The following is a 24,545-nucleotide window of genomic DNA, read 5'->3' as shown; positions in this document are numbered from 1 at the left end:
AACTGTAGCTTAAATGAGCACATCTGTCTTCTAGCTGTTGAAGAAAGAAGGAAGTAATCATGGCTGACAACAGTACGCTGGTGTCTGAAAGTGGGAGAAGCCTCTTGGCTGATTCTTCTGTTCTTGACTCGAAAACTGTAGAAAACTCTAAAGAGAATGTGTTTCCTGTGTCTGTTTTGGATGTTGAAGGTGATGTAAGAAGTTTAATCTGTTTTTACAATGCCTGATTACTTTGTTTTGGAAAACTGGAAGCGCTTTGTTGAATTGTGGAGTTGTACGTATTGCAACATGCAGTATGTAGGGTGTTGGTTTGGGATCCTTCCACTAGCAGAGTGGACTTAATTTTAAAGTCATTTTGTTATCAAAATTTTGGCTTATAGCCATGAAATTAAATGGGTCTTCTGGCTAACATATTGAAAGATACTTCTACGGAATAAATAGTTTTAAGCGATAATCTGATGCAAGTGTTGGAAACCATAGTAGTTCTGTTGTGCAGCATTATCAGTAGCCCTTAAAAAGATCGTCTTGTTTGAAATTTTAGTGTAACTAATCCTGAGGTTTAAGCAACTGAAACCCAACAGAAAACAAACACTAAAGCGTTTCTATATGCCTGCTGTGTTGTAGCCAGAATCCAGTGTCAGTCTTCTGGAGCCAAATGACCGTTGGAGGCAACACTTGCCCCTTCTTCCTTTCCTTTTGAAAGCTGATTGATACACAGAGGAAAAAGAACAATATATCTAATTTTGCTTCTCATAACTGATTAGCTTTAGGAATTAGTGAGCCTTGTCAGCTAAGAGCACATAAGCTAGCAGTGATGCCATCTGACTGTCTTCCAGCAAGTCTTGCTATCTAATTCTGTTACAAGCATCAAGTCAGTTTTTTACTTTGGCTGTATGGTCATGAGTTAAAAGATACTTTTTTGTGTCATGATCTAAAAGTTTATGCTATATGGTCAGTTGTGTATATCTTAATGCAAGGACAGCCTTCTTGAGGCAGTGCTTATTTTCAGGATTGTTCTTGATAAATGAGATCTTGGGAAGGATATAGCCTGCTTCTTCTAGATGTTATTGCTTGGTTTAGAATTAACGTGGGTTTTTCTATTGCAATATGGATGTTATCTTTGTTTCTCTATAAACAGAAGAAATGCCTCAAATAGAGACAAGAGTGGTTTTGGTTCAGGAAGCAGGGAAGCATGAGGAGCTTCTGAAAGCCTTGGAGGTATGTGTGTCTAAGGTTGTTTTCTTGATTTTCTTAAAAATATAAAAGTGCTAGAATGATATGTCTGAAAAACAACTTCTGCTAACCATTGTGGTTCTGTACTAAAGTTCTCCTCTTCCACAGACCATTAGGATAATGGAAGTTCCAGTTATTAAGATAAAGGAAACTAGCCCTGGTAAATCTGAAGAAAAACTAATAAAAAGTGTTATTCATATGGTATGTCATGCAATTAAGCACGTGTGATTGCATGCAGCATGTTGTATTTCACTGGGACTCAAATCTGTGGATTCTTCTAATTTGTATTAATTGGGATAATGGTAATAAGTTTTGGAAATGTTTTGATGTGTCATTTACAACTCTTCAGTCTTCTCATAACTTTCTCCAACTTCCTCAAACATCTATCAAGGAAACATTATCTGTAGCTCTTCGGCAGCTGATTTCTGAGGGGGGGAGAAATCAGTGGAGACATCCAAATGCATGCAAACTCAGCTAACACACATTTTCACTATGAACTGGTTTCATGATTGGTTAACTGTTTTAATTTTTGTTTGAAAGCTGTGTTTAAACTTAGAGGTGGTTCTCTGTTTCTTGGTACTAAAGAAAAAAAAAAGACCAAACCATAGGAAATAAAATCTTGAACTTGAGATTGATAGACGATATTAAGTCTTTAGAAATACCAAGCAGTGAACTTAAATGACTTCTGTTTTTTCAGATCACATGCAGCAGGGGGCTAGCTGTTACAAGCTGAGTGCTGCTTTTTAATAGCATCCAGAAGCACCTTAAGCTATTCTGACTGTCTGAAGGGAGACGCTTCATTTTGCTTCTCTTTTTCTCCCTGTCTGCAGTTATTTACTGATGCCATGTTGTCGCTGTGAACTGATAAGTAAAACTACTTAAGTTATTAGAATTTTTTATTCTTAAGAGGCAGGAATTGCTTTAAATTTTCTGCAGTTCATAGCTATTCTTAAGCCAGAAAACAATGTTTCTCATCCAGCTTTTGTCAATCTTTTTAATAGTATGTCTGTTAAAGTCTGAATTGTACACTTTCCTAATGGTTGAAAATAACTGAATTTTGACACTAGTTCAAATATGCTGCTTTAATAATGTTCTGCCTCCTCCTGTCCTGCTCAAGGAAATTAAAGTTCCCTACATAAAGACAAATACAATAGAAGAGCTTGGAGACTGTGATTCCCCAGAATTTGAGACTGTGTTCGTTGTAACAGACTTCCAAGGTTCCATCTTTAACAACCTCTGCAAAGCAGAGTGCCGTGTCATTGGGCCACCGGTGGTACTGCACTGTGCACAGAAAGGACAGGTATGTGCTTCTTACAAATCAGCTGAGTAGTTCTTTCATGCAGTGAGCTCTAGGTATGAAGTTCAAAAATAACCTCCTTTGCTTTGTGAATCACAAATAGTTGTCATCAAGATAAGTTTGAGAAAAGTAAGTTTTTGTTTTTAGTGTCATGTTAGATTACTGCATCTAATGAGAAAGCATGTGTAGGGAGTGGTAAGATCACAATGAGTACAGTAGTTGAGGAAGTCCTTGCTGAGGGATTGTGTGATGAGGGAAGACAGCATACAAGTATGAACTCGTAGACACTATATTTTCCGAAGCCCTCACTTAACTGGGGGTGGATTGGGAAGGAAAAAATGTGGAGTGCTACCTTTGAAAGCATCTTAACACTGCTTTACTTGTAGGTCTCAAGCTGATGCAGAACTCAAAATGCAGGCTTGGACTAGTGTTTATACACTTTAATACTGCAAACAACAATATTGTATTACGAATATCGCTTCTGTTAAAATATTTATCATGCTTTTAACTGATGAGCCAACTTCATCTTGTTTCAGCCTTTACCTTTCTCGTGTCGTCCACTGTACTGTGCAAGTATGTTGAACTTGGTACTCTGCTTTACAGGATTCAGGAAGAAAGATGAATTAGTAAGAATTTTTTTCTTCCTCTTTTTGGATAGGTAAAGCTATGTTAGTGTGATTTCATAATGCTCTTCTGTCCTACCACCAGTAGGATTTAACCATGACTAGAACTTCTATGCTGAGAATGAGTTGCTTTGTTCTGTTGCACATCTAAAGGCAATGATATCAATGGAGTGCAATGAAACTTTGTATCAGTCACTTTTTATTTGAATGATATAAGTACTACTGAGTTGTAGCTGGTTAAATGCTTGTGGATTCAGGCTTTTTGATAAGATGTTATTTACCCAGTAATGTTCTTGTACTTTTATACAGAAATAGTGTGGTAAAACTTTTTAGTACTGTTAGAACACTTGCTGTTATTGTATCATGCTGTCATGATATTAGGACTTCAGTCTTGACCTAACTAAACATTAGGTGGTCTTATACTCTGGTGCTTTACCTTCTCAGTAATTCAATTAGTGCCTAATATTCCTGTTGGATACCTGGAAATCAGTTTGATTTTTAGATAAATTAAAAATATATAAGTCCTTTGCTTGCTCTTAGGGCTAGCGATGCTTGGTAGTCTGGATGCAGACTGGACAACTTGCAATCTTTTACGTAAATTCTGGTAGCTGTCCCTTCAGGTAGAACTGACCCAGTCAGTGAGGATAACATGCCTCATATTTATCTCATGTGCAATAGTGAAGGCATTGTGCATGATGTTGATCACTGATGACTTGTTATGTAGCTTGACAAAGACTTAAGTATCTCTAAAATAATTTAAATAAAGAGAGGAGGGATACAAACTAATAGCTCTTATGTTATATCAACGATAGCTTCTTAAAAACGAGAATGATTTGGATCATTTCTAGTCCTAGCCATTTAATATAATCTCCTGTTACTTGTTTTGAAATTCTTCTCATACTTTTCACTCCACACTGTGTATTTCGAAAGGTAGTCTGCAAGCTTATTTCTTCTTTGTTTTGCAGGTTAAGCTGGTGACCTTAGTTCATCATATGGGTGGAATTATTCGAAAGGACTTCAACTCAAAAGTTACACATCTGGTGGCTAATTCAACACATGGAGATAAATTCAGAGTATGTAAGCTTGAATTGGTATTTCATGAGAACTTAGTGAATTTCCTGCTTGAAATAAAGTTTAAGGAATTCCTTACAGCTTGTAAGTTTCAAGCTTTTTTTCTCTGTACTGTTAGAAATGTCTTGCAATTACAAGTTCATCTGCTGTTGAGTTTGGATACCAGTTTGTCTCTTAGAAATCTAAATAATTCCCTGAATGCAGAGGGTTTTTTTCATAGTATATATTTTTTTTAATTAATAGGAACCAAAATTTTTAAGTAGTGACATTATCTTAATATCAATCTGAGTATTATTACAATGTGACTGAGGTTTTCTTTTTTTGGACAGGCAAATAAACTTTGAAGTAACTTACGTAAAACTTCAGTACTGTATTTCTGCACACCTTTACAAAAAAAATCTTGTTATTCATAAGCTTTCAAGTATTCATTTATGCATAAATATATATACATATATTTTTTTCTTGTTAACAGTGAAAAGGCATCCTTCAGGATACATTCAGTTGACAAGCTCTTGTAATTTGGATAGTGATGGAAAGCATCTGTGTCCCTTGGTTCTCCCTTGAGTTGACTATTACTTTTCCTAAGCTTGTCTGTCTAATCACCCAGTTGAAAGGGAAGACTTATTTTCTATCTCTGGTCAAACACTTTTTTTAATTTGCCACCTCAAAGGGAAATGTTGGTAACTTTGCAGTCTCTCAAATAGTCACTATCTATTTAGTAAAAACAGACTGGGATGTTCATCTTTCCTAAAACGTATAGGAAGCAGGAAGAAGAATTCTGTATTCCACTGGAACTGTGATTTGATTTTTTGTCTTCTTATTTTTGTGTGTGCTCCAAAGAATATTGGACTAATAGTGCACTTTTAAGTAAATACTGAAGTAGCTATTGGCCTTGTCTGCTAGTCACTGAAGAGATGCACCTTCTAGGTTTTGCTGTCAGATAATTTTTGGAGGAATAGGTTCACTTTTTTTTTTGCAATATGTGTCTTGAAAAGTAAAAGCGATGTGCCAAGAAAAACTCCAACAGAACTTAAATAGAAAACTTATTTGTTACACTAAATGCACTTCTTGTTTTGTAGATTGCTGTAAGTCTTGGTACTCCTATCATGAAAGCTGAGTGGATTTACAAGGCTTGGGAGAAAAGGAATGAGATGTAGGTGTTTACTTTCCTTCATCCTGAACTTATGTCCTATGCACTTGTATTGTGAGTTTGTTTGAATAGTGTCATAGCACTGCTTTAGTGACTTCTGTGTGCTCTTTTTCTAGTGACTTCTGTGCAGCTGATGATGAAGTTAGAAATCAGTTCAAAGTTCCTCCCTTCCAGGACTGCTTGCTAAGTTTCCTTGGATTCTCTGATGAAGAGAAAGCTAACATGGAAGAAATGACAGAAATGCAAGGTCATTGTTTGTGAATGTTCCCCTTTTGAAATGAATGGGGCTTATAGCTGGTAAAGATTTCACTGAAGCAAAACCCTGGATTGTGAATCCTTAAGCATTAACGAAGAATCTTCAACTTGGAAAGCTCTAAATCAAGTTCTAGATGTCTTAAGTTCTTACAGCTGTTGGAGACTTAACTAGGCCATCTTTGAAGAAATTACAGGATGCTTGAAAATGTCCTAGGGAACTTTCAACTTTGGTGTGAAGCATCACTGATGAAGCACTTGATAGCAGGTGCTTGAGTTTTTTGGTACTGTAGGGTTACATTAAGAGTTGTGTAAAGAGTCATGATGTAATAGATAATGTCTTCAGGCTTATGTTGCTAGAGCATGAATGCAATAGAACTACAGAACTGGGAATGCAGCAAGCTTGTAGTAGTAAGTTGTCCTCAAAACATGGAGGTTGACTGTTTACTTTTTTTTCCGTGACTTTTTATCTAAAGCTGTTGTGAGATTGTGACACAGAGGTTCTAGATTCTGAATGTAGAGAGTGTATGCCTGCCTTCTTCTACAAAGGAAGAAAAGCTATACTGTACTGAAAGCTTATTTTCAGAGAGGTTTAAATGCCCTCCAAGCTATGACTTCTCTCAACGTTTTCAAGGTGTACTTTACTACTGTTTTCTGCTTCTTATTTCCTAAAAGCTGTCTGCTGCTGATAATGTATGGGGTGTTGTGCAAATTCTTCTCTCCTTGGCTCTTCTGTCCTTGATACAATATGCCATAAAACTATCAAACTACTAACTTTCAACAATATTATTCTGACTTGCAATTTACCTCTTTGTTTTCTTATTGATATAGGAGGATGTCATTTACCAGTTGGTGATGAAAGGTGCACACACTTAGTGGTTGAAGAAAGTACAGTAAAAGAGATTCCATTTGAACCTTTAAAAAAACTTTATATTGTGAAGCAAGAGGTTAGTGCTTACAGATTCCTGAAAGAATACTTGTATATAGCACTCCAAATGCATGACTTTTTTTTCTTTAGATGAAACTACTTGTTTGCATTCAGTGTTGCAAACTGTTTTAATACTGCATATGTTACTTCGAATATTTTAAATGTTGTGATTTTTAATGTGTGGTTTCTTTATTCTTCAGTGGTTCTGGGGAAGCATTCAAATGGATGCCAGAGCTGGAGAGTCCATGTACTTATTTGAGAAGGTGTGTAAATGAGTTTAACACAGCTTATGTTTGGTGGTGAAATTAGTATGTGTAATAATGCGTGGGGCCAGTGATTAATGTATTTTTTTTAAGCAGCATTTAAATCCCAGGTAATGAATTGTCAATTTACCTCTAGAATATTGATTTGAGGAAGCCTTCTTTTTCCTAAAAGCTGAAACTAGTTTCAGCCATGTAACAACAAATGTATGACTCCTATTTTTTTTTTCAAAATAAAAGTAGCACTATGGGTTTGTTTTTCCTAAGGGGGAGAAAATATGTTGTGTGCTCACGTGACCTATCCTTGCCCTGAGATGTACCATAAACAGAAAGTAAAAAGACTCAACTGTGAAATTCTTTCTCTACAGTCAGAGAGTCCTGGCCTCAAGAAGTCTGTGTCACAGCTTTCTCTGAGTACTCCAAACAGCAATCGTAAGAGACGTCGTTTGAAAGAGACTCTTGCACAGCTGACTAGAGAGACAGACATGTCACCTTTTCCTCCTCGGAAACGCCCATCAGCTGAACATTCGCTTTCTCTTGGGTCCTTGTTGGACATTTCTAACACTCCAGAATCGAGCACTACCAATGGAGGTATAGCTAAAAAACCTTCACTCGGGCACACTTGTGGTGTTTAAGAGAGATCTGCATAGAAGTGATAATGGTAGTGACAGGGAAGTCTCTCAGGCTTTGCTACAGGTTTCCTGAGTGATTCCTGACTTTCTCTTTGAAGTGTGTGGGATGCAGGATCAAAGTGATGCATTCAGACACAGAAGCCAGGCTGCTTCTTATCACAGTAAGCATATTCAATAGTACATACAGAGAGGAGTTGCTTTGGGCAACCTTGTGTGTCCTTCCTTATGACAAGGAGATGATCTCTAAGGTCTTTTCCAATCTAAACCATTCTAAATCACATAAGCAATCTGAAAGAGGCATAGCCTTTGAGTTGTGATTCAGGAGGAATCTGAGAAACATCAGCTCATTCTCAATGACCAGATTTCCTAGGTAATGCTAAAACTCTTGTAACCCCTGGCAGGGAAGCTTCTTCTAATGCAACATCAGCAAACAGTTTCAGTAAGTGCTGCTATGAAAACAATAGATACAGCACTTATTAAATGAGACAGTGATTATAATTGACTTTGTCATCAGAATAAGTGTATACTGGTCTCTGCTGTCCAGTACATATGCAGGTATTTAAAAGTAGTAAACTGCTCCAGGTTAGCTTTAATTTCAAGGAACATTGCCCTCTTTTCGTTCCTCATCTACCTTATTTTGCTTTGTACCAGTTGTCTGCCTACAGTGAAATGCTATAGGCTTTGCTTGTAAAGACTGATCTCACTAAATGGTTTTGAGCTGCAAAGATGGTAGGTACCTGAACGACTTGTTGCTGTGTTGATGTAGCAAAGCAGAATTAGAAAAATATAACTCACATGTGTAAATGTTCAGTGTGCAACTTTTACCTTCTACTAAGGGTTGAGTTACTGACCAGTCTGTAAATGGCTTACTAGTGGTTTAATAGTTTGACTAATTCTGAGGAATAAAGCATTACTGCTAGCCTATAATAGGACTAATAGAGCTCTCTCTAAAAAAAATGACTTTGATAACTAAATAAAGAATAGCCTTTTAGCCTTTTTTAATTCCCTTGAATTCTGAAAGTTTCCCTCTTGGAGGGGTGACCTTTTCAGGAACTCCAATTTATAACTGAACTCTGTCTTCTTTTGGAAATCTTTTAATCAGAAACGCCAAAATCCTGTGCGAGGCCATCAAAAAACTCCACTCCTCTTCCACTGAAGCAGTCTGCAAGATGGCAGGTTGCAAAGGAGTTATATCAGACAGAAAGTAACTATGTTGATATTCTTACAACAATTATTCAGGTAAGCTGGTATTACAGCAAGCACAATTCAATTGTAATAAGACACCTGGTGTTTAGGTAAGTGACTTGTGGCCTTTGGGCTTTTCAGAATTTGGAGTAATAAAGGTGTGTGATGGATGATGTATATGATCTTACAACTTCAGTGGTGTATTGTGAGGTAAATAACTCCCAAGGATGGTTCTTCATAACAAAATAGTATAGATGACAGTATATTTTGGGTAGTTCTATATAGATGGGATACAAATAATACAAAAGAGAAGATGGCTCACCTTCAAGATGTCAAGGCTCACAGGAGACTCCATGTAGGGGGGATCTTTGAGAAGAGATCCTTCCCTGGTGGTGGTCAGCCCTTAAATGGGGTTTGGGAGAGGTGGAGCCAGGCTCCACCCCTTCCACTCACACAGGTATATCACCTTCACCTGTGCCCCCATGTCTGACTCGGTGCTCACCTCAGGTGACCAATCAGTGGTTCAGGCCGTGATTCAGCAGTTCCCATACATGTATAAAGATGTTAATTGTAAAGCCTGGAAGTTGTAAACCAGCTGCAGATCTCAGAAGTTATAGTTGATATGAAAATACTAAATTTAAAGAAAATAGGATCTTCGTGATGGGTTTAAGATTAGTGCACAGAGGTGGAAGGGGAAAAGATATCAACCTTGTTTGCTATTGCAAGAACAGCAGAATAACAAGCAGTTTACAGGATGAGCTTCACTTCCTAGGAAGTTTGCTTCCACTGTGACTGATTATCATGCCTAAAGGATGTGTCTGAGTAGAGAGAAGGTAAAGGGGTTATTTTATTAGTAATGTTAACTAACTTAACGTTTGCATCTCCAAACCACACTTCCATAATCTGTTCTTGCTGAGTGGAAAGAGGATGTCTCAAGGTTGTGATTGCAGAAAAGTATGATCTGGAAGAAAACACCATTGTTTTCATAACTATTTCTTATGCAGTGCATGGTAGATGTAATGATTCTTTGTTTAATGCATCAGTTATTTCAAGTTCCACTGGAGAAGGAAGGGCAGCTTGGAGGACCAATACTCGCACAGGAAGAGATTAAGACTATATTTGGCAGCATTCCAGATATTCTTGATGTACACACTAAAATTAAGGTAAACTTTGCCCTACAGAGGAAGTTCTTATGCACGTTTTAAATTCTTTCTGCTTGTATTGTCATAGTTACTGAATGGATACAGCTTCATCATGGTGAATTAAGTGCAAATCTAAAATATACTTTAATAACTTAATTTATAAAATAAGGACCTGAAGTCTGAGTATTGTACATAACTAATACTGCTATTTGTGAACTATAGTCAAAGTTGCTTAGGTGTAGTGGTTTTTGCTCAACGTTGGTGTAATAAAGTTAAGTGGCAGAAACAAATGGACACTAGTTGGTGAAACGTTTCAGTTCAAGGGGAATCCTGAACTTCAGCTATACCATCCTGTCCTTGTTATTAGCTGACAGTTAAATAAGCTTGAGCCTAATCAAGCTGATATGTGCTTAACAGCTTACTCTTATTCTCCTCAACACTTGGTACATGCAGTGAGGGAAACCTATGCTAATTCTCATTTAATCCTAACTTCTGTTACATCGTTTCTGTTGCAGAGCTGACTAGTTCAGGCACACTGTTAGACTCTGCTTCTATTGATTCAAAACAGTATATTTAGTAAACCAGAGGAGTTTCTCTATCATCTCTTAATAGACTTAAGAGGCTTACTGTGAGGTTGTTTGGTTTGTAGGATTCCCTGTTTTATTGTCTGTTTCTGTGCTGTGTGTTTGGCAGAACACTGATCCCATCTTAAAGCTTTATGCAGTTGATATGATACTCATGTTGTTTTTTTTTCCTTCCCATCTTGGCATGAAATCTAGGAAGACCTGGAAGATCTTATGGTGAACTGGACTGAAAGCAAAAGTATTGGTGATATTTTTCTTAAATATGTAAGTTTGTTTTTCATGCATTAGAACAGTTTTGAACTACTATCTTACCTGACAAATACCCCACTGTAGGCTCTGGCAAACACGAGCAAAGCACCACTGAGTAAGCAAGAACACCTACTGGTGTCATTGTATCTTCTGTTTAGACTTCTTAGCTAAGTGATACACTTTGTAAGTAATCCCTGTCAAGATTAAGTGTATGCATCTGTCTGTTTGCATTGTGGATTAAAACTTCAAACAGGTGTAATTAAAAAAAGCCTTCAGTGTGCGAGGCTGCAGACTGTCTGTTTAAAGGGTAGAAGGAACTCTTTCTTTAATCTTAGTGATTAATCTTAGTGATCTGCCTCCTTTCAATACTATGGAACTAGTAAGTTAACTTTTTGAAAGCACTTCTTGTGCTTTTCCTTCAAGATTTATAATGTGTAAATAATGACTCCTTATTTTCACAAGTACACAATGTACAGAACATGAAAGCTAGGTCTGAGACTGCAGTGCTTTTTAACATAGTCTGCTACATATCTTGTGCTTTTGCTGTCTTAATCGTGCTGAGGCAAAGAATGTTTAATATTCAGAAGCTCTTGATCTGAGGCATTGCTTATGGTGATTTACTGTCTTTTCTTCCCTAAAAGTGATTGCACATGCTGAAGAAAATACCTAAAATTTCTAAAACTTTCACCAAAAGTATCTTGTTAGATAAGAATCTCCTCTACTTGAGAGAGCTGCTCAGCAGCTTCAAGGACTGTCACGTTTGTACTTGATCTTTGAGACCAGTCTATATCTCATTAGCAGCATTGAATTTTGAACATTTGGCATGCAAAAATGTCCTAACTTGTTGTATGAGCATGCACAGGTTTACAGTGCTTTATTCTTTATTAAAATGTGCCTTTGAGCAGCTTTGTATGGCCAAGGGTATACAGACGTATGTAATGCTACGCTGTATGTCAAGTGGGTCTATAACAGTTCTTTCTTTTTCAGTCAAAAGATTTGTTGAAAACGTATCCACCATTCGTGAATTTCTTTGAAATGAGCAAGGAAACCATTACTAGATGTGAAAAACAGAAGCCAAGGTTTCATGCCTTCCTGAAGGTAAGTGTTTGCACAACCTTGAGCAGAACTTGGAAGCTATCACCAAGTAAACTATTTGATGCAGTTGATGGAAGAACTTGAAACTTTAAAAACTTAAAGAATGCTGAAAGCTTTGTGATGAGACAGAAATAGGAAGGATTTGAGTTTCAATCCCTTAAGCTCCTCCTGAGACACTTTACAAAGAGGTCCAGGTTCCTTGTCTGTTATAGCTTCCAAGCTAGTTTGATTATATGCTGGAAAAGTTATTTGTCTCCTAAATACATACTTTCTTTTTCTCTTTAGCAACAGGAGGGGGATCAATAAAGGCTTGTGAGTTAAAAGCTATTTTGTGAGCACTTTTGGCAGCTGTGAGGTTCCAAGGAGGTAGAACGTCTCACTATTCCTGTGGCCAGTGAATAGGAGCATAACTGAGGATTTAAGGGAAGGCTCTCTTTAAAGAGAAAGTTGTCTGTAGAGGAGTTTATAATCCCAAGGTTCTAGATAAACCTATATAGCTGACTGTTAGTTCAGCATAGTTTTAAATCTTCTGTATCTAACAAGCATATCCCCCAAAAAAACAAAACCAGAACAATCAAGCTAACAAATATCAGATCTTATTTTGAGGTATCGGGGACTATTTCTGCATGTTAATAATTAAATGATGCAGAAATGATTAAAGAATGCTGCCAGTTGTCCCAGTGTGCCTTAGGATGTGGAACAAGGACTGAGAGGTTGATAATATGGACAGTTAAATCATTCTGAGAAGATAAGTGAAGGGATAAACACTGTCTGATTGGAGTGTCTTCCAACATGGTCGCTTGATGACTATGTGCTTGCATTGAAAGTCTCTGAAGCTTCTACTGCAATGCTAGCCTTAGAGAAGACAACTTTTCTTCCTGTATAATATAAAAAATAAGAATTATTTATTTTTCTCCCCTTTTCTTCTAGATAAACCAAGCTAAACCAGAATGCGGTCGTCAAAGCCTAGCTGAACTACTTATCCGTCCTGTTCAGAGGTTGCCTAGTGTTGTTCTACTACTAAATGGTAATCTGGAGGTTTTTTGTATGTTTGGCCATTTGTGTGTTTGGTATTTAAAACGGAGATAATAGCTGTTGTTGGCATGATTAGGAGTGGCTTTTCTCACATGAAGCATACTTGTTTCTGAGAGTTAATCATGCTTAATGGCAATCAGCAAGACCAATTACTGTAGAAAGCATAATTTAAGAAAATTTCACTTGTATACTTCAGATAGATACATGAACAGGTAGAAGAAAAGCTTGTATTTAAGAGGCAAAATTGTTTTCAAAACAAGTATAACTGAGGTTCAAATGAGAGAGCAATTCATATCAATGAGGCTCCAGCTTGCATGTATTTCTCTTGATATCAGCCACTTACTGTAACGGTTATAAAGCCTACACTGGATCTATTTGAGTTAATGTCATATTCGCAGACCACAACATCAACTTCTTAAGACAGGAGTCTGGATACTTAATAAAGCATGTAGGTAGTCCTTGTAAAACTGGCTAATAATGGTAGCAATGTAAGCTTAATATGCAGTTCAACTTGTATTTGAAGCTGAAGCAAAGTACTGTATGTCCACATAAATACAGTTGTACATAAGTAATACACATGTTTAACCATTTCAGTTGAGAACTGCAGGCTGCTTCTAGCAGGCTGCAGCAGGAAGCAGTTCATGGAAATGTAATGTTATGAAATTGCTCTAACTTAAAAAATCAATTTGCCTTCCTACTACTATTCTTTTCAAATTCAACATTTTATTCTTAAGGGTCTGAAAACTTGCAATGTTTTGAATTGTAGATCTTAAGAAGCATACAGCAGAAGACAACCCAGATAAAATCATTCTAGAGAAAGCTATTGAATCATTAAAGGAAGTGATGACGTAAGTGAAATTTGTTCTATAAAGCAAGTTGTTAGCTGTATAGATCTATTCATCCCTTTTAAATTCTACTAACTAAAAGCATATTGCTGCCATATCCTCTGCCTCTTTAAGTGTATGTAATATGCCTTCCTCAGAAGGATGGTGATTACCATGATTGCCAATGGATTCTCTCACCTGAAGAATGAGTGGAAGGGAATCAAGCTATCAAATACTTAAATCTGTGGTTCCTCAGATCAGTCTCCCTTCTGCCACTGCCATCATTCTGTCATCCTGTGCCAGAACCCTTGATGCCCTTGGAAAACCTTCTGTTGTCACCCACTGCTTCTGAATGGCTGCTGACTCCCTGTCTGAGTATGAAGCTGAACCTTTTGATTCTTCTGTTCTGTCTGCTCTGTTCTACTTACTTCTATCCCCTACAGAGTGGAAGAGATGTGGGAGATAGGTAGCATCTTTTAAGTCTTGAGTTTATATACATTTCCATTGAAAGGTTGTAGTACTGGTGATGGAAGGTTAGTCTGTTGTGGTTCTGTATTAGCTATTGATGGCGCTATCAGCAAGCTTAAAGCAGAAGCTGTTCAAATAAGGCTCACCTCTTCTGAAGTGTAGCATGTGTCTCCAGCGATGAGACCTCATGTATTTACATGAGCAGATGTTTGATTTCTAACAGCCTTTAATGTGTAATTGCTTTTGCATTTGTTTCCTGGTGAACTGTAGTGTTGACTTGGGGTGGTGGTGAGTGACCTGTAAAATGCAGCGTATGACAGTTGGTCTCTACTCCTCCCTCTTGGGGTCAGGAGGGAAACTGCAATGACTGAACTGTCAGCTAATAATCAGCTAATAATAGCATAACAAAAATATTGTTCTAGTTTTGAAGTTTCATATATATGCTTGCTTAAAATATGGTGCTTGGACACATCAGTAAATGTACTCCTGTATGTCCAAGTGCTACTGTGTAAGCTCTCTGAATGTTCAGTTTTGTTATTTTTGTCTTAAATGCAGTGAAATCATTGACAGTTGCTTGATATTGAAGATAAATGTAACATAATATGTTTCCCTCAGACATATTAATGAAGACAAGAGGAAAACAGAGGCACAAAGGCAGTTCTTCGAGGTGGTTTATGAAGTTGATGGGTGTCCAGTAAGTAATTTTTCTAAAGCTGCAGACCTGTAGAAATGATTACTTGCTTTCTTGCTCCCTCTGCAAAAACATGTGAGTTTAAAATGCAATGGTACTGTTTTAAATAGATTTCCAGTGTTAAGTTGTAAGCAAGTAGTAATCCAGCCCTCGAATTAAATGCTTAATGAGCTTTTTGCTTCTGTTGCATAGGCCAATCTCTTGTCCTCTCACCGGAGCTTAGTTCAGCGTTTGGAAACTGTTGCACTTGGTGATGACATCTGTGACAGGGGAGAACAAGTCACACTCTTTCTGTTTAATGATTGCTTAGAGGTAAGATTACTATATGAATACTTCTAATGAATTGTAAAATACTTGACAGTGTGTGACTATAAACAAGAAAAGCTTGAACTATGAAGCAGAATCATATCACGGACATTAAGTCAAAGAACTGAGAAGAATTAAGTCACAGATAGGGTGTGTTGAACCACCGAATTGATGTTACCTTTCTGGTAGATACTGTATAAGCAACACAAGTAACTGATTGGTTTTGAATGGTCTTATAGCCAGATTAGGAAGCTGATACTAGAGAGCAGCAAAGGGCATTTTTTGCTTTGGAAAAGCAATTAACACTTATGGAAATATGACTGATATCTCTAACTCATCTTGAAAATAGGCATTATAAATGACTGATACTTTTCTTGTCACTCACTGAATTTTTTTCATTACTACATGCAGTAATATCAAATAATGATTACAGTAGCTTTCTAGCATTTCTGCATTGCATGCTAATATCTGAACTCCTTTGAGAAATTCATTTCTATTTTTTCTGTTTAAAATAGAATGCTTAATTCTCAACATATTTAATTACTTAACTGCATATCACTTTAAATAGTACTAATGGATGAAGAAGGGCTGGATTCTGGCTCAGTGAGCTGTTTGTCTGTTTAAAGTTTAATTGTATTTAATCTGAATAAATAGTAGACCTCTGTGATAGGGCTGTCTGTGCTTTGACCAACAAGGAAAACAAGTCCACATATCAAATATCTAGATTCTCAGTATGTTGAGAAGTTACATGATAGAAATTAATCTACCTAGGAGTAAAGCTGACTTAATTTCACCACTTGTGAAGGAAGGAAGGAAAAATGAGAACAGGCCAAGAACCTTTATTGGAAGCATCTCTTCTATAGAATAAAAAATACTGTTGATAGCTCTGTTTTTAATGTGAAGTTAAAGCCAACATACCTCTGCTGTCAAAACCTACTCCATGGCTGTGTGGATGAGTAACAGTCCTCCTAGGACAGAATTCACCACAGTCTAATTAGGTTTACACATGTAGGCATTATCTTTAGTGTTTAAATCTAGACTTATTTGTGGTAAGTTTCCAAGTCCCTTTGCTCCAGGGTAGAATTGAGACTTGTAATACAAAGCTGCTTTCCCTCTTATTTTTCTTTTCTAGAGGTAAGGGTGTTGCTGCTATGTAACAAGTATTTCTGGGCCACTTGAACTATCTATAAGCATCTCTTCTCTCAAATTCACTGAAGACTTCTGTCATACAGTAGTGTAGTTCTTTAAAATACTCTGAAGAGTATTTCTTTGTAGCAAGGCTTTCTTTTATTCCTGAATTCTAGAATGTAAGACTACAGAAGGCAAACAAAACAGCAGTGGACTTTCTAACTTTAACCTCTGTCTTTTTACTTAACTGCAGATCGCAAGGAAGCGTCACAAAGTCATTGGTGCTTTTAAGAGTCCTCATGGCCACACAAGACCTCCTGCATCTCTTAAGCATGTTGTACTCATGCCTCTCTCCCAGATCAAGAAAGTCCTGGACATCAGGGAGACAGAAGGTCTGTATGATTTAAAATGCCCCAACAGTTAATGATAACTCTCTTTTAAAGGAAGAAAGTTTCCCACTGTGGGACAGAATGCCAGAATATGTTTGTTGTATGACAAGTTAGATATAAGATTCTAGTTTAAGCTGCTGTTAGAAGATCTGCAAGCTTGAAAATTTATTGTATTGGCATCTTTTGGCTTTTCAAGGCTTGTTGTGGGCTCCTAGATTTGATGGAACTATTAGGTGATATTAGCAACTGTTAACCAAGTGACAGTATGACTCAAAGTAGTGCACTTGACAGCTCTGAAAATTCCACAGCAAGAAAAAAAAAACCAAACAGATGAGAACTTCTGTCAGAGGCAAAAGCTTCTGTTGTGGAAACTAAATATTGTGTAAATGGTGGTAATGATGCTCAGGAGCTGTGTTTAGCATCTTAGGAAAAAGTCTTAAATGACTAAATTTTTCTTGCTGCTTTGCTGTACTGAGGCCATAAAGGTTTCACTAAAGTAATGCATTACTTGAGCAGCAGAACCAGTGCTACACATAGTATTCCAACCTTGCTAGCAACTAAGTAATACTAGGTTCAACATCTCTACCCTAGAAAGGTAGATTTGCTATTTCACTTTGAGTGATAGTATGCACATTGGAGTTGTTCTGGTTTCTTCTCTAAAGCACCTGAATGTAGAGGCTTAATAAAAAATAGGAATGGCAAAGCAGGTAGGTAGTGTTGCTTAACTGCAGGAATCTACAAGAAGTTAATGTCTTCTTGAAGAGTTTTTCTTTATATCACCTCTAAGTCTAACTTCTGGTAGCTGAAGGGTTAACTCTAAAAGATTACTTCCGTAATCCTTCAGGGATGGGGAAGCATATGAAGTAGAACTCTGTCTCACCTCTATCTTGTTTGTGCATTCTTCTAAACCTTCTGTAGATTGCCACAAAGCTTTTGCCTTAGTTGTACGTCCACCTACAGAACACAACAACAAGCTGCTCAGTTTCCAGATGACCACTGAAGAACCTCCTAAAGAAGACTGGCTGAAAACATTGTGTCGACATGTGGCTAACACAATTTGTAAAGCAGATGCAGTAAGTTCTCTGGAGCCATTTTGACTGGAAATATTTTGCTATGTTGGCTTGAAATAAAGGAAGCTAAAGAGTTTATTAATAGTAGACATCTTCTAGATAAAGTAGAGCAGAAAACCTTTTGTGCTAGCATGTCTGCAAGTAAGTGGAAGAGGAAGCAGCCTGGAAGTTAGCTTCTGCAGAAAATAATAAGTACTTAGAACCAAGGATCACACCCTTCACCCAGCACAGATTAATTATTAAAATTCTGCACTGCAGGTCTTCAGTAGGGCAAATCTCAACCAGATTATCTTCAGTATTGCTTTCACTATTTATCTGTAATCCTAGCATAGTGAATTATATGTTGGTTTAGTTCTTTGTGGTAGGTTTAATCTTAGTTGCACACTTTATGTATGGGCATGAAAACTTAAGACATGAAGCATTATCCTCTCACAGAGACAGGTTTCTTCAACCTTAAAACAAGGAAATAAGGGAGATGCTTGCTTTCTCACTTTCTCATATCCTAAAACCTAATTGTATGCACTTTTCACAGCCAGGAAACTACTAATTGGGAGCATAGATCCCTTCCAATTAAGGCAGAAGACTTTTGCCCATGTTCTAACTGTCCCAGAATGTATGCATATGTAATTCAAATTTGCTGCAAATTCATGCAGTACATGAAGCAAAACTGACTTGGTTTTGCTGGTAAAGTTTTACTTTCTGCATTGTTTTGTTGGTTTTTTTGCTGTACAGTACTTGTCTGTGAGCACTTTAGAACGTGTTAAAATGATATCTTCTGTCTTGCTTAGAATCTCATCTAGGGATGTTGGAATATGGAATCTGGCATTGTGGTTTCTTTCTTCCAAGTACAGGAAAAGCACTAGTTCAGAGATGTTAATTTACTTCAGTCTAAGTCACCTGTATTCACTCTTGATTCTGTTAAGTATAACACAAAGGGGTGGAAATACTTCTCAATAAAACAGAAATTTAATCTGTATGTAACAAAATTAGTCCCTCTTGTCCAGGACGTTCAGAATCATATGCTGACTAATAGCAACCCATTATGCTGACTACTGCTAATTACAATTTAAGTAATTATTGCTTTGTAGTGAGTACGTAACTTTTTTCTTGTTAATTCAAGTGGCAAGCTGAATGTCAGTCTAAGGTTTCCTTTGTTTTCCAGGAGCTTTTAATGCCGTGTGCCAATGAGATAGCATAGACTTGCCACACGGTGGCAGTAAGAAACTTTAACTAGTTAGGCAGCAGAAATAGCTGTAGACCTTGTTGTTTGGTGTCCTTAAGATTTTTTTCTTAGGAAGTGTCTTATGTGGCAGTGAAAGAAGGAGGTTCATAGTTTGGAATTCCACATGAATGCTTCAGACTTCCTGCCTTTGCTTTGGTTAGCCCTGAACTTGAAACTGGATAAACAAACGTGAAACTAACGGGTAAAGTCATTCTGTAACTGACTGTACTGGAGCTTAATATCATGAAACCACTTCAACACAAACAGGTTTTTTCTGTATATTAAGAGAAATGCAGAGGAATATGGCTATTAAAAATCTCTAAACCTGGTGTCATGAACTAGAGAATGCTATTTTTAATAAGTACTGATGTTTATAAAACCACTTATTTTTCCTGTAGGAAAACCTTATTTATGCTGCTGATCCTGATTCAGTTGAAGTAAATACTAAAGATATGGACAGTACTTTAAGCAGAGCATCTAGAGCAATAAAGAAAACATCAAAGAAGGTAAGGTACTACAAAATGGTGATTTACAGTAGAACTCTTTCTGGTCAGAGAATGGCATTAGTATCCCATTTCAGGTGCTTTGCAGAGCTTATGGTGGTCATAGGAAGAACTTAATCTCAGTGTAACTTAAGTTTCTTCCTTAAAGACAAAGGTGGGAACTACTTGAGGGCTTTGACAGGGTAGTTTTGGGATATCTTAATTGGAATACATTAAGTATTGTAGCTGTAAATATTATGTGGGTGTTATTGATACTGTTGTGGAACCTCAATCAAAAGGTTCAGATGGTTAAACTTTAGAGGGAAAAAACAGGCCTCAGCTGTAACTGCTTTTGAATGGTATATTGAATGGTATCAGCAGTTATTGAAGTTCAAATACCTTCAAAAGTAATATGGGCATAGTTTGTGTGCTCTAATGCTAGACTTCAAAACTGCAAGGGAATAAGCGTTGAAGGCTGTTCTCTGCCTGTATGTGCCTCTTTTGTTTATGGCTTAAGCTGCTCTTGATTGAAGAAGTGAGCTGTGTGCTCTGTGTTGCTGAGTGGGGTTGCCTGGGAGGCAGGAGGAGCACTGCCTGTCTGCCCTGTCATTAAGGTTGTGCTCTGGGTCTGGTTCAGCTGAAGCCTGTGGGATGTGAGGAGGCTGACAGAGGATGAAGCAGCAAGGAGGAATCTGTTCTCCGCTCTTCTCAGCAGCTTTGCAGCAGGCTTATTCTCAACAAGATGATGCTGTTTCCTAGGAAAATTGTAGAGGCTACTGTAGTTTAGAAGGTGCTGTAGACTGAACTAAAAGAATCTTAATGGAAGGGGGCCTGACCTTGCAAAATGCAAGGGATGTTGGGAAGTCTTATTGTCTAGTTGACTAAACCTTATTTTGTTAACTTTTCTCATCTCTTAATTTTTTTCTAAAATGCTGTCATCATGCAGACAAGTGAGAATAGCATGGGTTGTGGGAAGTCTTAAAAATCAGACCCACTTGCAGGTTGTCTTTAATTTGGTTATAAAATCTTCAGGTGAGGAAGAACTATCACATACTTCTGGCTCAGAACTTGTCCTACGCATGTTCAAAATTTGAATGTAGCTTATTGTGATAGCTGGTACAGCCTGATTTTTTTTTTGTCAGTGTATAACAGTGCTTGTCAAAATCCTCAGGTTACAAGAGCATTTTCTTTCTCAAAAACACCGAAGAGAGCTCTTCGAAGGGCTTTGATGTCACATAGTGCAACAGAAGGAAGAAGTCCCAGCTCAGCTAACGAGGGTTACATAGGCAGCTGTCTGACCAGTACGTCATCGTTAGCGGTAAGTTGTTCAGCTGTGCAGGCCAAGGAAGGGACCTTCTTAAGACCACAGTCATTCTAATGTTGAACTTATAACAATTTCAAGATCTGCAGTGGAGAAGATTATTTTATCTACTTCCGTAGGTGTGTTCTTTGCAGAGTGAAATTGTTTAACGAGAAGGCTTACTTACTAGCACATCTTCCTGCATTTTCTGTATGTACTAGAAACAGGGAGGTACTAATGCATTTCAGCTGAAAACAAACTCTTCCTGGAGTTGGAATATGCATCCTGTTCCAAACAAGCAAGAAACTCCCAGCACTTTTGTATGTTGGTTTGGGCTTTTTCATTTTGGATGAAACACAAATGGGACGTGGGCCCCTGAATAGTGTGGTGAGAGCATCAGTGGATGCAGTAAAGTAATAGATATCCCATGAAACAAATTAGGAAGGATATGTAGAGAGCTGTAGATGTTGCAGCCTGAGAGCTTTTAAAAAGGCATGTGAATTATCTGCTCATGTGTTTATGAAAACTTGGTGAAATAAAATTAGTCTGTGCTGTAACTCCTCTGCTATGCTTGGCTACCTATTCTTCTGCTACATTAACTCAGACACAATTCTCTAATGCAGTTTAGTATTTTGTTCTAGATTTTGAGGAATTTTTCCATCATCTTCTAGTTCTTGAGTAAATCTGTGCTGAGTGAACATTACTTAGCTGTCCTACAGACCGCAGACTTTATCTGAGAACAGGATTTCCTGTGTATCTTTCTACTACTGATTTATACATCAGAATCTTAATACAGTGATAATTCAGTATGTTTGAGTGGCCTTTAAATTGTACTACAAAGATTGCCATGCTATCTGCCACATTAGATAGGCATGAAGAAATACAAATTAATGAGGGGAGGAAGTATCACAGCAAACTCTGTTGGTTTATAGGAAATTAACATAAAATCAGATTGGCTATAACCCAGTTCTGTGTAGCGACTTTCTTCCTTCAGTTAGGATTGCTTCAGCAGTTGTTTTGGAATTCTGATATTCTGTCCTTATTTTGATGTAGCACTGTATCTCATTTCTCAAGAAAAAGCAAGTATATAATATTTGTATATAATTTTTTTATAATGACAGGAATTTAATAGTAAAAAATATAGTCAAAAAATGAAGCATAACTTGGACCTCAGAGTAAGCTGCAGCTTGACAGCAGAGCATGAGTCCTATTTGTTGTGTTATAGGGCATTTAATCTATCTCCTGCCCCTACAGAACTGACATAGAGCTGTTTTGATTGAGTTAGAGTAGAGGTTCATCTTGCATTTATTTTAATTTAACATTAGTTAACATGTGTTATATGCAGTCCCCAAGAAATAGGATATGCTTTAGCATAGTGAGCAGTTTTGAAGGGGGGGAGGAGGGTGGGAACAGAGCAAGGCTTAGGTTCCAGCCTCTCCATTTGGATGGTAGTGTGGTTCTTGAGTAGCTAACTAAAGCTGCAGGAAATCTGTCTGAGACCACTCAGGGAGCTGAACATGTTATTGGGGCATTGTTTTAATTAAAATCCTGGCCCTGTTTGTGTGTGTGTGTGGGGGGGAAATAGTGAAAAATCAATGAAGCTTAAATGTCTTCATGCTCATCTAACTCTTGAACCCCTTCCTAATTGTAGATTGCTCGTTCATCATCTACATGTAGCCTAAACACATCTGTGAAATGTGTTGTTAATGTCCATCGTTCCTGTTCTGTTGATCGGAGCTCTCAAAATTCCAGGCCTCAACCTGTTGTGTGTCCTGGCTCTCCAAATAGTCATCTGTCAAATGCTATAGAAGAAAAGAAAACCTCTTCCAACCTGGAGAGATGGTGTCATGCCTTGGACAAATCATGTCCTATCCCTATTATTACTACCACTTGTGCTGAAGATAACAAGTGTGGTGCTGGAAAGCTATGTATGTCAAATCCTGACTGTTAATGCCCACCTTGTATGAAGTAAGCATCCAATCCTGATTAACCCAAAATAGTACAAACACCTAAAACCTACAATCCGCAAAGTTATAAGTGGTGTTGAGTTCTCCTTTGACTTGTTGTGGTGCCCTGTGTTACTCTGCACTGACACATTGTGCTTTTTCTGGTTTTGAATGCCAAGTTAATTCTTTCAGAGATCCTTTTTAACTTAATTAAAAGTTAGATGTAATTAAAATAATATTGAACTACTTGTTCCAATTTATTGTGTCCAGGCAGCAGTGTAGCTTGCTGGCTGGAGTTCTCATAACTAACTACAAGGTGGTCTTGAATAGCTAACTTTAACTGTTAACTGTTTAACACACATTAGATTTCCTAAAAGGAGCAGCATGCCTTTACCTGCCCAAACTGGTGTTACTTAAGATTCCTGAAATACATGGCTACAGCAAACTACTCCTACTACTACTGTGCTGAAAAGCATGAGCAACAGGAGATTGCTTGTGAGAGTATTTGAAGGACTAATGTAAAAATTATAAATTCCAAGTTGATACAGAGAAGCTAACTCTTAATGCAGTGTATTTTTACATGAGATTCACTGTAATTTGAAGTCCTTATGTCCTAGTGAACCTACTAGCAGAAAAGTAATCAGGTTTCTACCTACTTTGTGTATAAACATTTCCAGTTAAAGCAAGTTTTGACATGTCATTGTGATGCAGCATGTTGCTCTGTAGCCAGGAAAGTATGTGTTCAGTGCTGATTTGGAGCTCAGGCCTTGAAAACTGCCCTCATACCCTACAACTTTGTGTTCTAAGTTTCTCCAAGATTGTGGTAATATCCTTCCTTACACTTGGAGGGAGGTGAATAGTGCAAGAAGTGTGGTGCGGGATGTATGCTAACACTTGTTTAAAAGCCACTCTTCAAAAGCATGTTCTTGCATTCTGAATTTCTGGTCTAGCAACAAGGAAAATCTCTTTATTCCAGATTATAATCTTTATAAACAGCACCAAAGTAGTAGTATAACTTTGCCATTCAAAACCTAGAAACATGGAATGATTTATTTAAAAAGCTGTCTGTCTTAAATGTCTTCCTGACAAAGTGTAAGGAGTCTATATATCAAGATTGAGATATTATTGAACGTCAGTAGATTAGTAGTCATCTTAGTAATCAATGACTCCTTATATTTTCCTCTCCTCAACAGGGTATATCTTCTCCATCCTTGGTCAGCCTTCCCTCGATCTTTGAGAAGAGGAGTCACACGTTAAGTCGATCAACAACCCACTTGATATGAACAGGCTTAAAGTACAGTGCCATACGGTAGTGACTGACAAACAGCTGGCTGTTCAAATGACCAGTTACTGACATTAATGGTACCATAGTCATTAGCACTTAGCAATGATTAGCAAAATGTTAGATAACACTAAGTTAATCACACAGGGGCTTCTAGTTGTACTGATGTGGACCAGGTGATCAATGGGATGCATAACTGGTCTTTAAGACCCAGTATTCCCTTGCACAATTTTTTTCAACAACACAATGGAAGCATTTTCTTTTACAGAAACCATCCCTTTTAAACAACAAACTAGTTTTGAAATAAGGATGATCACATAATTCACTGCTGGTTTGAATGACTCTCGTGTGTGCCTAACTTCATCACTTGGCTGAGCACTCGTGTTCAAACTGTTGATTTCTTAAATAGAGATGCTTTATGGAGTACCTGACCCTTCGAGTATGACAGTTAACCTGTTGTACAGCTGCTTATCCCAGGTATTTAAGTGTAGCTGTTTATAAATAAGTGGGATTGAGTTTCTCTGAATATGATCTTCTGCAGCCTTGCTGTAGTACAGTGACATGTTTTATTTGAACAGTAAGTTTAAAGGCTATGACTAGCTTTGTCCACCACAAATGATTAGGAGAAAAAAGAATGTACTCAAGAGTTATGGCATTCCCCTTTAGTTAGGGCTGTTTGAAAATAACAGAAAAGAAATAAC

The 24,545-nt window shown here is 37.5% G+C and overlaps 1 protein-coding gene across 2 annotated transcripts; it reads left to right on the top strand.

The window, feature by feature from the left end:
* ECT2 (epithelial cell transforming 2) lies at positions 1-24,371 on the top strand. 2 transcript variants are annotated; one of them, XM_065748036.1, is made up of 23 exons: positions 1-189; positions 1,139-1,218; positions 2,351-2,533; positions 3,067-3,156; positions 4,119-4,226; positions 5,304-5,377; positions 5,491-5,621; positions 6,458-6,573; positions 6,755-6,817; positions 7,183-7,405; positions 8,549-8,685; positions 9,675-9,794; positions 10,553-10,621; positions 11,594-11,704; positions 12,632-12,728; positions 13,503-13,584; positions 14,644-14,722; positions 14,912-15,031; positions 16,407-16,545; positions 17,461-17,615; positions 19,233-19,340; positions 20,488-20,634; positions 23,756-24,371. In XM_065748036.1, exons 1-23 carry the CDS (start codon positions 60-62, stop codon positions 23,843-23,845), a joined length of 2,652 nt encoding a protein of 883 aa, XP_065604108.1. In that variant the 5' UTR covers positions 1-59; the 3' UTR covers positions 23,846-24,371. The 2 variants fall into 2 exon arrangements, with proteins under 2 accessions (XP_065604108.1, XP_065604107.1); XM_065748035.1 differs by lacking the exon at positions 23,756-24,371 and adding an exon at positions 22,268-22,678.
* The last annotated feature ends 174 nt before the right edge of the window (positions 24,372-24,545 follow it).

This window comes from Cyrtonyx montezumae, unplaced genomic scaffold (assembly GCF_038088225.1).
Source record: "Cyrtonyx montezumae isolate F1298 unplaced genomic scaffold, pur_monq_1.0 scaffold_5, whole genome shotgun sequence".
Lineage (NCBI taxonomy): Eukaryota > Metazoa > Chordata > Aves > Galliformes > Odontophoridae > Cyrtonyx > Cyrtonyx montezumae.
Note: the sequence above shows the minus strand (reverse complement) of the source record. Positions and strands in the feature narration are given on the sequence as shown.

Bases quoted from the DNA above. Each gene is read 5' to 3' on its own strand.
- ECT2 (XM_065748035.1), top strand. From the start codon at position 60: ATGGCTGACAACAGTACGCTGGTGTCTGAAAGTGGGAGAAGCCTCTTG. The intron at 8,686-9,674 runs GTAAGCTGGTAT...TTAATGCATCAG, and splicing joins TTCTTACAACAATTATTCAG to TTATTTCAAGTTCCACTGGA. The intron at 12,729-13,502 runs GTAATCTGGAGG...TTTGAATTGTAG, and splicing joins TGTTGTTCTACTACTAAATG to ATCTTAAGAAGCATACAGCA.